Source organism: Cotesia glomerata, linkage group LG8 (assembly GCF_020080835.1).
Source record: "Cotesia glomerata isolate CgM1 linkage group LG8, MPM_Cglom_v2.3, whole genome shotgun sequence".
Taxonomy (NCBI): Eukaryota; Metazoa; Arthropoda; class Insecta; order Hymenoptera; family Braconidae; genus Cotesia; species Cotesia glomerata.
In genome coordinates this window covers 20,310,922-20,328,506 of record NC_058165.1, presented here as the reverse complement: position 1 = coordinate 20,328,506, position 17,585 = coordinate 20,310,922, and the positions used below count along the sequence as shown (strand labels likewise).

At 28.6% G+C, this 17,585-nt stretch overlaps 1 protein-coding gene across 9 annotated transcripts in view; it reads left to right on the top strand.

Moving 5' to 3' along the window:
• Positions 1–17,585, top strand: part of LOC123271074 (GATOR complex protein Iml1) — a 56,743-nt gene that overhangs the window by 38,349 nt on the left and 809 nt on the right. For 8 of the 9 annotated variants that reach the window (XM_044737310.1, XM_044737309.1, XM_044737306.1 and 5 more), the window contains 5 exons: positions 2,018–2,128; positions 2,512–2,719; positions 4,068–4,176; positions 6,783–7,669; positions 16,485–16,769. In XM_044737310.1, the coding sequence (XP_044593245.1) occupies positions 2,018–2,128; positions 2,512–2,719; positions 4,068–4,176; positions 6,783–7,669; positions 16,485–16,688 (1,519 nt within the window). In that variant the 3' untranslated portion in view covers positions 16,689–16,769. Of the gene's footprint in view, positions 1–2,017; positions 2,129–2,511; positions 2,720–4,067; positions 4,177–6,782; positions 7,670–16,484; positions 16,770–17,585 lie in introns of those variants that run through there. The other variant, XM_044737304.1, reaches the window with a different exon arrangement.

Sequence of the window (17,585 nt, the reverse complement as noted above, 5' to 3'; positions counted from 1 at the left end):
CAATATGCAAAATAATATTCCGAAATTCATCATGAATTACAGGGTGAATTCCAGCTGAATTTCATGGTCGAAATTTAATTTTGCATATTGTCTACTTTTACTTCAAAAAATTTATCCAAATATAAGTTCAAAAATCGTAAATATTGAGTCAGTATAAATAAAACTAAAAATTCCAATTGACTGCGAATATTTTTTTACAGATTAAAAAAATTAAGTTTTATTTACGATTTATTTCAAATTCATTATGAAATTCATATTTGTTTCACAATCTGAAGTTCATCCAGAAATTCATCATGAACCAAATTTTTTTTTGTACGGGTTAAAGAGCTCAAAAGCATAGAAAAGGTATCTTTTTGAGCTTGGAGAGCTTAAAACAACACACAGATTGTACTTTTGAGCTCGAAGAGCTCAAAAAAGCGGCCAGGTATTAACGGAATTAGCGGGAAGTTGCAGGGATGGCCTTTAGGGTCAACCGTTTTCCTAATTTTTTATTTCATGTCTTGTGAAGCTGTTTATCAAAATTTTTTATAAAAACTTAAATTTTTAACTTCCCGCTAAAAATCTCAGATTTTCAAAAATCGGGAAGTTATTGTTTTCACCCCGTTTTGCAAAAATAGAGTTTTCATCAGATCTCGACGTTTGAAGGTCACAGGAAGCTTCCCTGACTATCCCCGCGAGGTTGTCACTATGTCTGTATGTATGTGTGTGTGTGTAAGTATGTGAATCACTTATAACTTTTGAACGGTTAAACCGATTTCATCGCGGTTGGTGCCATTCGAAAGGGCTTCGCCAAACTTAGATTTCCTGAGAATTTGAACCGATTCGGACCGATAGATTTTGAGAAATTTTGAAAAATCTCAAAAAAAATTAGAAAAAAATCATTTTTGAAAGTGGTTTTTTTGGAATATCTTTTAAACGGCTCGATCGATCAATTTCAAAAACTAATCAGCTCTTAACGTCAAAAAACCACGCCGATCGGCGCTAATCCGGTCAAAATCGGTTGATTCGTTCGAGAGATAGCGTGAACGAAATAAAACCGAAAAAACTGTTTTTTTCACATAACTTCGTCATTTCTTCTCGGATCGTTTTTGATGATATAGAATAATTTCAGAGGTTAAAAAACCGCGTCGATTGCCGCCGAAAACGTGGAAAGCAGTTGAGTTGTTCGAGAGATATCCTCGACGAAATATTTGGAAATAAGGATTTTTCAACATAACTTCGACATTTTTGGAATAACTTTCAAACAGCTCTACCGATCGATTCCAAAAACTAATCAGCTCTTAACATCATAAAACCACGTCGATTGCCACCAAGCTGGTCAAAATCGGTTGATTCGTTCGAGAGATATCGTGAACGAAAGAAAACCGAAAAAGTGTTTTTCAGAGTTACTCCGAAATTTCTAGTTTGACCAATTGAAACTTAGAAATTATTTATAAGGCTTAAAAACTACGTAGAATGCCGCCAACCGCGTAAAATCGGTTCATTCATTCAAAAGTTATTGCGGTATGAACATTCAAAAATAGTGTTCCATGAAACTTCTATCAGACTTTTGAGCTCAAAGAGCTCAAAAGCATAGAAAAGGTATCTTTTGAGCTCGGAGAGCTTAAAACAACACACAGATTGTACTTTTGAGCTCGAAGAGCTCAAAAAGCGGCCAGGTATTAACGGAATTAGCGGGAAGTTGCAGGGATGGCCTTTAGGGTCAACCGTTTTCCTAATTTTTTATATGCCCTTTTAACTTTAGGCACTAATTTTTTAAAAGCTAAAAGGGCGCATGTCTTTTAGCTTTAGGATAAAAGAAAAATTTTTTTATGCGCCTTTTTTGCATGAGGCACGCGATATATTAAAAACATCGAAAAGGATAAAATATAAATTTTATCTACAAACATGAGAGAGGCAAAATGGGGTTGATCCCACTTGTAAATAATTACTTTTACTTATTATTTTAATTTTTGCATGTATTTGTTTACTTTATTATAAAACTTGAAATACTAATTTTAATCATTTTTTACCACAGATCTGGATCAAAAGTCATGGATCGCGGTCGAGTTTCTCCAGCGAGTGAAGCAGTATTGCCCTTGGCGCTTGAACAGTCTCAGCAAGAACATTTGGAGACTAATGATGAAAAGTAATTATTTTTATATTATCATTTTATAAAGTGAAAAAAAGACTTATTTATTTATTTTTATTAAAAAAAATTTTTTTTTTATTTTTAAATATTGACATGTATTTATTTCCACATTAATCTATTTTGTTATTTTTTAAATAATTTAATTAATAAAACTTTATGAGCTCGTTTTTTGGCACACACACTTTGCTCGTTGCGCCAATACACTCCTAACCAAAAGCAGTAGTAAAATTTTTCGTTAGTAAATGGCGTTACTGTCTTTATAAAATTTTTTTTTTAATCTCATAAATGTTAAAAAAAAATAAGCTTTGTTGTGAGATTTTAATTTTTAAAATTGGAAAGAAATAAAAAATTAATTATAAGATTTTTGTATTTTTTCACAGTTCAAACCCCGAGATGACAAACTTAAAAAGCAACGCGTCGAATTCTGAGATACTAGAAGCATTAAAAAACCCGCAGAATGGAATTAGTTTTTTAACACCACATCCTTCGTTGCCGAGTCAAACTTTCGTAAGCGCTGATGCTGTTCAGTGGTTGAACAATCATATTGATGGAGGTGTCAATGTACAGCAGGCCATCAAGATAATGGAGGTAATTTAAAAAATTTTTTTTTGACTCCAGTAAATAAAAGTAGATAGATAGATAAGTGTTTTATTTGTATCACAAAAATTATGTGTTTTACAAAGAATATAATTTTAAATATATTAAATATTTAAATCTATGCGTTTATAAAACTACAGTAGTTTTTTAAACTTTGAATTTCTATAAGATAATATAAATTAGTATGGTCATATACATATACTTCATACATGTGTTTATGTGCGAGCACTCATACATTTAGCAACCACTTTTATACCATCTCACAATATTAGCTCTCGAATATATTGATTCTATCTTCCACATTTTCTCTCTTTTCCTTCTTTTATACATACAATACATCTCGATTTTTAATTTTCAAATATCAAATTTTAATTTTTACTCATTTCAACGACATTCAATCTATATTTGTTATTCATACATTCCTGATCTCTATATTCTCTATCACTTTATCACTGATATTTAACTTATGTGTCTCACATCACTTAATGTTTTTATTGCTTTTTCTTCCTTTTTTTTTTTTTTTTTTTTTTTTATATTTAAAAAATAAACACTTAAAATTTTTATTCAATTTTTCAGTATTCTACCTATACATGCTAATCATTCATTCTCGCTCTCATTATTCTCTACCACTTTATCACTTTCATTTAATATTCTTTCTATTTCTCTTAATATTTTACAAAAGTCTTTGCACAGTTCCCCACTTAGCTTTTTTATTATTTTTTCTTTTATATTGTCTTCCTCACACGTTCCCCACCACACTAGTAATTTGCTCCGTTCTTTTTCATTCATATTCTCTGATATTTTCTCACAACCACACAAATGCTCTAGCGTTTCATCTTCCACTTTGCAGGCTCTACATTTCCAGTCCTTGTAGCCTTTCTTGCCAGCTCTTGCTATATTCCCACATCTAGCTCTCGCCCACACTTCCTTATCTCTTCCTGATCCATTCTTTACTTGCCAATATACTTCATTTTCTTCATTTAATAATATTTCTTTATAGAGTACATTATATTTTGATTTTTCAATTTGCTCTTGTTCATTTTTCATCCTCTTATTTTTATATATTTCCAATCCACTTTTAATTCTGTTGTCGATTTCCTCAGGATCTATATTGTCATATATCATCCTGAAAACTTCCTCGCATTCCATCTCTTTTGCTATATTTAATACTTTTTTACCCCATTTGGTTGGACATTTGTTTATTATTCCTCTGGCTTCTTCTTTCAGGCAAATTTTCGGCCACCTATTCTCATCCATTCTCATTACATCCACCACGTATCTCCACAATCAGTAAATAAAAGTAATAAATTTTTAAAAAATTTTTAATAATCATTTACAGAGTATGATAACAGATAGATTAATTTGCCACGCATCGGGAGATTTTTCAAAGCCATTTGTCCTCGGATTTTATTTATACCACATTGTCCAAGATAAAGACACTCACAAAGGTAATTGAAAGACAACATTTTTCTTATTTTCTTAATTATAATTAATCATATAATTATATATTTTAGTTGGTGATTTTTATTAGAAGTTAGTTACTGGCTTTGCCGCTAGATGGCTACGGCTTCTCGCTAGTAGAAAAATCTTTCTAGGGGGTATATATCGCGTGACTAATGCAAAAAGGGCGCATAATTTTTTTTTTATCACCAATCGACTAGTTGACATATTCTTCGTCGAAAAATCAAACATTGATTTCCTAAAGCTAAAAGGGCGTATGTCTCTAATTATGCGCCCTTTTAGGAATTTGAAAATTTTTTGACCTAAAGCTAAAAGGGCTTATAAATTTTTTTTCTAAATAATTCATTAAAATGCTCATTTTTAGTCTAAAAATTAAAAAAAAAAACGGTAGATTCACACAAAAGAGGCGTATTCTAACTCAACATAGACTCTTTTAAAATTACAATTAAAAATATTTTTAAAAAATTGCAAAATATGCGTGATTGTATTAATTTATTTTTTATTTGAAAATTATTTCAATCCCATTAGTTTTCAATTAATTTAATTATCCATTGCTTGTATAAAAATAGTTAAAAATTATTATTTTTTCAATATTGTTTAAGTACTTAAAATCAGCTGATCCCCTCTTTTTCTCGCGTCGCACTCACTGCAAGAAACACTACTATCCTCGGTGCATTCATGATTATAAAGCTATTGAAGTTTTATGTTTTTCTTTTAAACAAATGACAATTTTGAAAAAAACACCCTGCTATACGAAATAGATAATTAAAAAATCTATTACGTAGCAGAGCGTTTTTTTCAAAATTCTTCTTTGTCTAGAAGAGAAATATGAAGCTGCAATCGTACGCGAAAAGAACAAGAGGACACTGGATATCATCCCGGATTATACTGAGTAAAAAAAAATTTTAGATAATATTTAGTATAATCCAAATTACAATGAGTATAATCCAGATATCACGCAGTATAATCTGGATTTTTTTAGCTACTATCTGAAAATTTTTTTCACCACAGATATCACTGAGTATAATCTTGGATAATACCTAGTGTCATCTTGTTCTTTCCGTGTAGGGACCGGCTGTTAAGAAATTTTTTTTTATTCATTAAACTTTTTTATTTTATGTCTTGTGAAGCTATTTATCAAAATTTTTTATAAAAACTTAAATTTTTTTTATGTGCCCTTTTAGCTTTAGGATACTCGAATTTTTTTTTTACAGATCTTTGTGTTTCGAGCGCCCTTTTGCATTAGTCACGCGATATAAAGACAAAATTTTCTTCTATCATTAAAATGAATTCTATTAGCAAAAAATCATTAATATTAATCTTATAAAGATTTCAGTATATAAAATGTTAAAAAGGCACAAATTTAAGTCAAGATTTTTTTAATGATATTAAATTTAATGTAAAAAAATCATTTTATCATTTAAATACGCCGGAAAAATTTTTTTCTTATTCTTTCAATTATACTAGAAAATTAAGCGCGCTTTTATATTTGGTGTATTTTACAAATATAAGAAATATCATGTATATAAAATATATGGAATAATTCGTGTGGATACTCAAATGAAAGGTTTCAATGAGCGTAACATCAGGATGAGATTATATCTAAAAAAATGTCAATATTTAAGAAATGACGTTGTATTTCGTCTATTGATGATATTTTTAACGATATAAGCTCATCCTGGAGTTACACTTATCGAGACCTTTCATTCGAATACCCACACGAATTTTTTCATATATTTTATATATTTCACATATATGAGAAATATCATATATACAAAATATATCAAAAAAATTATGTGTGTACTCAAATAAAAGGTCTCGATGAGCGTAACATCAGGACGAGCTTATATCTTAAAAAATGTCAATAATTAAAAAATTGCCTTGTATCTTGTCAACTACTGACATTTTTAAAGATATAAGCTCATCCCGATGTTATACTCATCAGGAGTTTTCATTTGAGTACCCACATGCATTTTTGATATATTTTTCATATATACATATATATAATATATATTTCAAAAATATAAGCTCATCCCGATGGTACACTCATCAAGAGCTTTTATTTGAGTACCCACATGCATTTTTGATATATTTTTCATATATACATATATATATAATATATATAAATATATGAAAAATTGATGTGGGTACTCAAATGAAAGGTCTCGATGAGCTTAACGCCAGGATGAGCTTATATCTTAAAAAATGTCAATAATTAAGAAATTACCTCTTATTTTGTCTAATAATGATATTTTTAACAATATGATACTAAATTTAATTTAAAAAAACTTATTTTATTAAATAAATACTTTGAAGAAAAAATTTTCTTCATTTTCTTAATTATATAAAAATATAAAAATAAAATAAAAAATTAGTTTGTATATTAAAATGTCATGCGCAATAATTTATTGTAAATTAAGGACTATGTGTTTCTATATTGTAAAATTTCAAGGTGCCTGATGATGTCAGAATAAAACTGACGAAACGTCGCATGTTAAAATAAATGAAAAAAAAAAAAAAAAACATAACATCATTTTGGTTTGCAACATCCTGATTTAAATTAATTATTTAATAACATATTTTATTTTCACAGGTTCAGACCCTTTGCCACTCGGAGACTTACAAAGCTTCGAGAACGAGTGGGTAGAAGTCGAGATGGAGGCTCCAAAAGGCTGGTGCCAGTCCTCAGGACCTTCCTTTCCCTCAGTGACATCTCCAATCCCGATTTCCAGCTGCGAGCCCATAGACGAGTCGAACATCCCCGCGTTTCTTCGAGACGACATCGAAGTCTCGGAAATTCTCTCCAGCAAGGACCTGAGGATCTCCTCGTCGCCGTACAAGCACACGCACCTGGACATCGACCTGAACAACAAGAGCGACCGGATCGAGTGGGGCCACTTGAGGTACCAGTCGATGTACCGAGCAGACCACGCTTACGAATTAGTCGCCCAGTGGGTCGCCTCTTCCGGAAGCATCGTCTCGGATCTGGTCTTCTCCTGGCAGCGGAAAGCCCAAGGCTGTGGCATCCAGATCATCCCGATCCCCAGTGACCTCCTCGCGCTGCCTTATACTCTAAAGAGCGACCCCTTGCGAGGGCCTATTTTCATTCCTCTTAACACTGAGTGCCTGATGATCAACAAAGAATTTATCTTTGAGGAATTTCACAAGGACACTTATGAGCAGAGGCTCTTTTTGTTCCAAGAAGCAATTCTTCAGAGGTTCGGCTTCCTGCCTTGTCATGCTGAGTCTTCGGACAGTGATCATCAGTATGTACATATCACGGGGAATGTTTTTATTCTTGTACCCTCGCCGAAGTCTTGCAAGCCTCGCCAGAGAACTGGGACTAATATTGTAAGGAGGAATATTGCTGCTGCTTCTAAAAGGTATCCCGTTCATCCTGATCAGCAGAGTCCTCATGAAGCTTATATTACTCGGCATGTTAGTGGGAAGAATAAAGATGACTTTAGTCTGGATAGAAGGGTAATTTTTTTTTTTTTAATAAAAATTTATATAATTTTTTTTTTATTTTATTCATTTTATTTATTTGAAAAAAAAATTTTTTGAATGTATTTCTTTACTAAATTTATTAAAAAAATGTATTTATGTCATTAATTTTTGAGTTATTGGTATTTTTTAAGATATAAGCTCATTTTGATGTTAAGCTCATCGAGACCTTTCATTTGAGTACCCACATCAATTTTTCATATATTTTGTATATTTATATACATTATATATATGTATATATAAAAAATATATCAAAAATGCTTGTGGGTACTCAAATGAAAGCTCTTGATGGGTGTAACATCGAAATGAGCTTATATCGTTAAAAATATCATCAGTAGACAAAATACAAAGTTATTTATTAGTTATTGACATTTTTTAAGATATAAGCTCATTCTGATGTTAAGCTCATCGAGACCTTTCATTTGAGTACCCACATCAATTTTTCATATATTTTGTATATTTATATACATTATATATATGTATATATGAAAAATATATCAAAAATGCTTGTGGGTACTTAAATGAAAGCTCTTGATGGGTGTAACATCGAAATGAGCTTATATCGTTAAAAATATCATCAGTAGACAAAATACAAAGTTATTTATTAGTTATTGACATTTTTTAAGATATAAGCTCATTCTGATGTTAAGCTCATCGAGACCTTTCATTTGAGTACCAACATCAATTTTTTCATATATTTTGTATATTTATATACATTATATATATGTATATATAAAAATATATCAAAAATGCTTGTGGGTACTCAAATGAAAGTTTGGTGGTGTGACATCGAAGTGAGCTTATATCGTTAAAAATATCATCAGTAGACAAAATACAAAGTTATTTATTAGTTATTGACATTTTTTAAGATATAAGCTCATTCTGATGTTAAGCTCATCGAGACCTTTCATTTGAGTACCAACATCAATTTTTTCATATATTTTATATATATGATATTTCTCATATTTTTGGAATATATAAAATATATAAAAAAATCCGTGTGGGTATTCAAATGAAAGATCTTGATGAGTGTAACTCCAGAATAAGCTTATATTGTTAAAGATGTCATCAGTAGGCAAAATACAAAGTTATTTATTAGTTATTGACATTTTTTAAGATATAAGCTCATCCTGATGTTACGCTCATCGAGACCTTTTATTTGAATACCCATATCAATTTTTCATATATATATATATATATATATATATATATATATATATATATATATATATATATATATATATCGCGTTATAGGTGCCATAAGGGCGTATAAAAATTATATACCCTTATGGCATCCGGGAACCATAAGGGCGTATAAAATTTTTTTTTTGCATTTCTGCACATTTCGGACGAAAATACATCGATTACCGAAAAAAAATTTTTTTATACGCCCCTATGGCTCCCGGGACCCATCTTGGATGCCATAAGGGCGTATAATAAAAATTCTTGTTTTTTTTTCTAAGTCCAAAAAAATTTTTAGTTCGGCGAAATTTTTTTTTTTTTGCATTTCTGCACGTTTCAGACAAAAATAAGTTCATTCCCAAAAAAAAATTTTTTTGCTACGCCCTTATGGCATCCGAGGTGGGTCCCGAAAGCCATAAGGGCATATAAATTTTTTATTTAGCATTTCTCCCCATTATGGACAAAACTATGTCGATTCCCGAAAAAAAATTTTTTATATGCTCTTATGGCTTTTCACCAGGACCTTTTGCCGGTATATGCCCTTATGGCATCTGAAACGATATATATATATATGTATATATATATATATATATATATAGCATATATATATATATATATATATATATGCTCTGCTATATATATATATATGCATATATGCTATGCTATATATATATATATATATATATATATATATATATATATATATATATATATATATATATATATACAGGGTGTCCCAAAAGTCACGGACGCCATTGTAGCATCTGATGAAAAAAATAATTCTGAGTCGAAAAGTCCTTAGCAATTTTTCAATTAACCGTATAGATAATGAATTATTAATTAAAAATTACGTCTCTTTATTTGTTAGAGAGAGAGTGCCAGTGTCCAGTAAAGTATGTCTCAAACAAAGACACAACTAACTGTATGACTAACTAGTTTCTATAGCTAACGTAGTCACATATATTTACTTACACATTCACACGTGCAAGCGTCTTCGTTGGAACGCACTTGACTGGACACTAGTGCTCTCTCTCTCTAACGCATAAAAGGACGTTATTTTAATTAATAATTAATTATCTATGCGTCTGATTAAAAAATGGCTAAGGACTTTTCGTCTCAGAATTATTTTGTTTATCAGATGCTACAATGGCGTCCGTTACTTCTAGGACACTCTGTATATATATATATATATATATATTTATATATATGTCGGAAAAGCATTATTAGGGGCGTTAGTACATTCCATTGGATTCGTTTATTAAATTATTTATTAATTTAGAATAAATAAAATATAACACTGATCTAAATTTTGAAATATAATGTACGCTAACTTGTATAAACAATACTACGATTAATTATCCTAATATAGTTAATATACAAGGTAAAAGCGCTGGGGAATAAGACCGAGAACGAATCCGGGGTCAGCAGGATATATTCTATGTCTTTACTTGATCAATGCTCAAAAGAATTACTCGTCTCAGTACCCTAAGTACAGTCAACGCTCTCTGTATTTGACTCGCCCGTACAGGACCATTCTCTGTATTTGACTCGTCCTTGTCCATAAGAGCTGTGTAAAATCGTCAAATACAGAGGAAGAATGTGGTCAAATACAGAGAGCGGTCAAATACAGAGAGGTCCAATACAGAGAGCGTCGACTGGACTTCTTCTCTCAAAAAATATTTCGACAGCTCTCATTGTCTGTCGATATCTTTAACTATATACTTTTTACTTCTATCCTGTGACCTCGGCTACGTTTGGTGACCATTGTCACTCCGGGCTCAAGCCCATAGCCGTAACCATAAAAATTATAATCGGCTTAAGTCATAAATAATTATTCAATATTCTATGCTTTACAATTTAGCTTAAAACTAACAGACAAACTAAAATATTGGGAATTTTCCTATCTCTAGGAAAACCCAGCTCGATATTATCTCCGACATATATATATATATATATATATATATATATATATATATATATATATATATATATATATATATATATATATATATATATATATATATATATAATCGCGTTCATTAATTCGAGTCAGTTTTTATGTTTAGGGATTTATGGAAATCTCTAAATTTGGAGGTTTCTAAAATCTAAAATTGAAAAATTTTAAATTTAGTTATTCATAAAATAAGTTAAACCTAAGAAATGATAATATTAAAACAACAAAAATGTAATAGAAATGAAGTTAGCCGACATTTCAAAATTTTTGTAAATTTTTTATTAAAAAAATTTCAATTAAACAATTAAAAAAAAAATTCACATGTAAAAAATTTGAAAAACTATAAATGCAATTTTTTAGAAATATCTTTTTAGTTGTAATTTAATTAATAAAAAAAAATCAAAAATTTTTAGGCGTCTGCTAACTTCAGTGTCATAAAATGTAAATTATGTCTTAAGGAAGTCCTTTCGCTCCAGTTGAGTCATAACAACTGTAGTAGTAAATTTTCAATAAATTAAAATACAAAACCCATAAAAATTCCTAAAATTAAAAAATAAATAGTATATGAGGCATTAATCGTTGAAATTTTGAAAATTAAAAAAAAAAATAGTTAAATACAAAAATTAATTTGACTGTTGTAAATCAGCTGTTAGTAACCTGTCCGTGATTTGGCAACGCTTTATTTCGGTTGTTTACATTTTTATTTGCACAATATAACCTTAACCGTGTTTAACTTTTTGCAGTCAGTGTAAATAAATAAATTAATTGAAAATGTTTAGTCACAAAACCATAACATTCTAATTAGGGGTGTGCGAATAATTCGAACTTACGAATTATTCGTTCCGAATCGAATATTAATATTCGATTCGAAATTCGAATCGAATAATTCAAATTTTCGAATTATTCGAAATTCGACGAATAATTCGAAAAAATTCGAATAATTCGAAAAGTTTCGAAAATAACACTTATATACGTGACTGAATAAAGTAGTCAGTACTTGTCTCGGATAGCTTAACTGGAAGAGCCCTTGACGCGTAACCGAAAGATCTGGGTTCGATTCCCAGTCTGGGCTGTCTGATTATTTTTTCAATTACGGAAAAAATTCCCACTGAGTAGGTCCCCCCCTTTCCCCTATCCGTTCTTTCCCAACTCCCTTAAAATTTGCTTTAATATGGCTGATATATGAATCATCGAAATATTACTGGATCTTCTATTGTTTCCAATTTGAATTCCATTAGATCGTGTATAAAAATATTATATTTATAAATTTATTTATTCACTAGCTGTTACCCGCCCGCTCCATTGAGCACCTTATAGAATTGTATTTTAAGATCTAGACACGAAATTCATTTGGAGTATTGTTTTGACTTGCACAGATTTCAAATTCCAGCATTGAAAGTTTCAGTTAAAGTAATTGCAGGTCTCATAAGTGAAGTTGAAATCTGCCTAACTTAAAGTGCGACGAATTTTCCGTTAATACAAATTTTTTCCGTGACATCTATTTTGTATAGAAAACTAGAAAATCGAGCGCGCTTCTTCCTTTGTATTTTAAAAAAAGTTATTAATTAAGAAATGACGGGAATATTACAGTGATTGCATATTAAACGTTACAATGAATATTAGCTAGAATAATTACATAGTTAAAAGGTACAGGCCAATCCGATGGAATTTGAAATCTGTGCAAGTCAAAACAATACTTCAATTAAATTTCATGTCTAAATCTAAAAATACAATTCTATAAAGTGCCCAGTGGAGAGGGCGGGTAACAGCTAGTAAATAAATAAATTTATAAATATAATATTTTTATACACTATGTAATGAAATTCAAATTGGAAACAATAGAAGATCCAGTAATATTTCGATGATTCGCGAATTTTTCGAACTATTCGGGAATTATTCGAAAATTTTCAAATTATTCGAATTATTCAAATTTTTTCGAATTATTCGAAATTTTTCGAATTATTCGTCGAATTTCGAATCGAATATCAATATTCGATTCGATTCGATTCGAACGATATTCGCACACCCCTAATTCTAATGTCTCATGGCAGGAATGCTAGTATTTTTTAATTATTGTTTTATTTTTCAATTATGAATTATGAAAATTTGTTAACAATAAATTAACTAATAAGTATGCATGAAAAACATAAGCGCGTTAAAGTTTAGTTTGAATTTATTGAATGGTCTGAAGCTCGCGCGCTACGCAACGTTGCCAAATCTTTTGACTCCATTTTATAGTAGGTAACTTGAGAATTTTTTGTGATTTTTAAATATTAATTTCTCAATAAATATCTCGGTAACTGATATATTTTATTGCAAAAAAAGAAACCTGAATATTTGGAAAATCTGATTTTTAGTTTTTTTTTACTTCATCTAATCCATGACTGATAGTATAATTCGAGAAATACTGCAAACGTCTGATTTTCTCGTAAGACTCTGAACAAATACTAACATTTAAAAATTTCATTTTTTCAAAAATTTGTCCGGTAAAGTATAATTTAAACTTCACTATAAGATAAATAAGGACCTTAACTATTAGAAAAAAATTAAATTTACTCATAATCTAATATTTTTTATTTTACATTGGCGACGAAAGGACCACCTTAAGTAAATTAAGCTTGTAGGAAAACATGCAAATTGAAAAAACAGCCAACTTTAAAAATGGAAATCTCTAAAAGAAGTTATTCGTAAAATCAGAAATTAAAAAAAAAAAGAATTCATAAAATCTTACAAGTCTAAAGATTACCGAATAAAAAAAAAGAAATAATTATAAAAATTGGATGAATTAAAAAATAAATAAACGAAAAATTTGAACATCTACAAAAAACGTAATATTAAAAAAGAGGTTATTTAAAAATACGATCTTTAAAAATTGGAAAGTACTCAATATTGAAACTTTAAAACTTTACCTCTTGAACTTAGCCAATACTAAAATTTGTAATCACTAGAATTCAAATTTGCGCGCGCAAGCGCGCGCCTCATGTTTATGGTCATGATATATTTATGTGTAGTTTATGTATATTATATTCACTTTCAACCAATCAGAAGGAGAATAAATATTTTCAACCAATCACATCACGAATAAATTGGTTTCACATACATTTCATCTCAATTTTATTATGGGACTAGAATTTGAATTTGCGCGCGCAAGCGCGCGCCTGACTGTAGCATTTGCATATATTTTCATGCTTATGATATATTTGACCAATCACGTTACGAATAGTTTGATGCCACATACATTTCATCTCAATTTTATATTAGGATTAAAATTGGCCGTTTCTAAAATCGGGAATTCATAATATTAGTTAATTTGAAGCCTGAACCCGATAATATTGATGTAATATCAAAGATATTTATTTATTGTATGCGAATTTACGAATTTTAGGCTATCACAATCGAAAAGTTTAGTTATTGACGAAATAATTAAAAAAAAAAAATTGTGTTCTCAATAAAAAGTATATTATTTTTATACTTATACTTTTCATTGAGATAGACTTTTCAAAAATTGAAAATGTCTAGAGATGGCCGTTAGGTGATCCCTTAAAAATTAAATTTTTATATTTTTAAAATAAAAAAAAAATAAAAAAAAAATAGCAACATGAAAAGTATATTATTTTTATTAAAAGATTTACAAATCCACCACGAATAACACAATAAGGCCTAAAATTCGTAAAATCTCATACAATAAATAAATATCTTTGATATTACATCAATATTATCGGGTTCAGGCTTGAAATTAACTAATATTATGAACTCCCGAGTTTAGAATCGGCCAATTTTAATAATTACAAATTTTAGTATCGGCCAAGTTCAAGAGGTAAAGTTTTAAAGTTTCAATATTTACTACTTTCCAATTTTTAAAGATCGTATTTTTAAATAACCTCTTTTTTAATATTACATTTTTTGTAGATGTTCAAATTTTTCGTTTATATATTTTTTAATTCATCCAATTTTTATAATTAAGGTAAAAGCCCCAATATGATCATGTACCAGTATATGATCACTCCATGTATTTGTATACCTATATTTGCGAATATAGATATACAAATACATGGAGTGATCATATACTGGTACATGATCATATACTGGGGCTTTACCTTATTTCTTTATTCGGTAATCTTTAGACTTGTAAGATTTTATGAATTCTTTTTTTTTTAATTTCTGATTTTACGAATAACTTCTTTTAGAGATTTCCATTTTTAAAGTTGGCTGTTTTTTAAATTTGCATGTTTTCCTACAAGCTTAATTTACTTAAGACATAATTTACATTTTTGTTGTTTTAATATTATCATTTCTTACGTTTAACTTATTTTATGAATAACTAAATTTAAAATTTTCCAATTTTAGATTTTAGAAACCTCTAAATTTAGAGATTTCCATAAATCCCTAAACATAAAAACTGACTCGAATTAATGAACGCGATTATATATATATATATATATATATATATATATATATATATATATATATATATATATATATATATATATATATATATATATATATTTTATATGTATATATATATATATATTATATATATATATATATATATATATATATTATATATATATATATATATATATATATATATAAATCTCTAAACATAAAAACTGACTCGAATTAATGAACGCGATTATATATATATATATATATATATATATATATATATATATATATATATATATATATATATATATATATATATGAAAAATATATCAAAAATGCATGTGGGTATTCAAATGAAAGCTCATGACGAGTGTAACTCCAGGATGAGCTAATATCGTTAAAGATATCATCAGTAGATAAAATACGAAATAATTTCTTAATTATTAATATTTTTTAAGATATAAGCTCATCCTGATGTTACGCTCATTTAGACCTTTCATTTGTGTACCCACATTATTTGAGACCTTTCATTTGAGTACCCATATCAATTTTTCATATATTTTATATATTTCACAAATATCATGTATGAAAAATATATCAAAAATGCATATGGGTACTTAAATGAAAGCTCTCGATGAGTGTAACATCAAAATGAGCTTATATCTTTAAAAATGTCAATAATTAAGAAATTACCTTATATCTTGTAAACTATTGACATTTTTAAAGATCTAAGCTCATCCCGATGTTACACTCATCGAGACCTTTCATTTGAGTACCCACATCAATTTTTCATATATTTTATATATTTATATATGTTATATATTTGTTTCAATCAAAAATGCATGTGGGTATTCAAATGAAAGCTCATGATGAGTGTAACTCCAGGATGAGCTAATATCGTTAAAGATATCGTCAGTAGATAAAATACGAAATCATTTCTTAATTATTAATGTTTTTTAAGATATAAGCTCATCCTGATGTTACGCTCATTTAGACCTTTCATTTGAATACCCACACGATTTTTTTTATATATTTTACATATTTCACAAATATTAGAAATATCATATATATATATATAAAATATATGAAAAATTGATGTGGGTACTCAAATGAAAGGTCTCGATGAGATTAACATCAGGATGAGCTTGTATCATTAAAAAAATCATCATTAGACAAAATATGACGTCATTTCTTAATTATTGACATTTTTCAAGATATAAGCTCATTCTGATGTTACGCTCAAAATTAACTTAAAAATTTTAATTAAAGATGGGTTTCTTATGGTCATGGAATCACATGGTCAGCAGAAAATGGAAAACAGTATCAACTTCAGCCGGCGACGAGGTATTCCAAAAGAAAATAATCCAAGATTTCAAACATTTTTGTTCAAACGGTGATAATAGATTAAGTCTTTTCTGGGAATCATGCTGGGAGTTAAAAGAAAAAATGTTTATCAGAACCTTCAAAAATTGATCTATTCTAATATTAAAAAATTGTGAAAAAGTAAAATGTTGACTATTTTTCCAAGTTGATAAATAATAAATAATAATAAATAAAATCATTAATTAAAAATTATTTATTTATATTAAATTATAAACACTCAAAAGCTTATCAATAATTATTACATAAAAAAATTAATATTAAGTGTAACCATAAAAAATAATTCCTTTTAAATGACTAAATAGTAAAAATGCAATTCAAGGCTTTGAATAATTTTCTTTAAAATTGCACAGTTTTTTCCTAATTATTGATATTTTTAAAGATGTCAGCTCATCCCGATGTTACACTCATCAAGAGCTTTAATTTGAGTACCCATATGCAGTTTTGATATATTTTACATATACACAAATATATAACATATATAAATATATAAAATATATGAAAAATTGATATGGGTACTCAAATGAAAGGTCTCGATGAGTGTAACATCGGGATGAGCTTATATCTTTAAAAATGTCAATAGTTTACAAGATATAAGGTAATTTCTTAATTATTGACATTTTTAAAGATATAAGCTCATTTTGATACTACACTCACCGAGAGCTTTTATTTGAGTACCCACATGCATTTTTGATATATTTTTCATATATACATATATATAATATATATAAATATATAAAATATATGAAAAATTGATATGGGTACTCAAATGAAAGGTCTCGATAAGTGTAACATCGCGATGAGCTTATACTTTTAAAAATGTCCATAGTTCACAAGATACAAGCTAATTTCTTAATTATTGACATTTTTGAAGATATAAGCTCATTTTGATACTACACTCATCGAGAGCTTTTATTTGAGTACCCACATGCATTTTTGATATATTTTTCATATATACATATATATATATATATATATATATATATATAT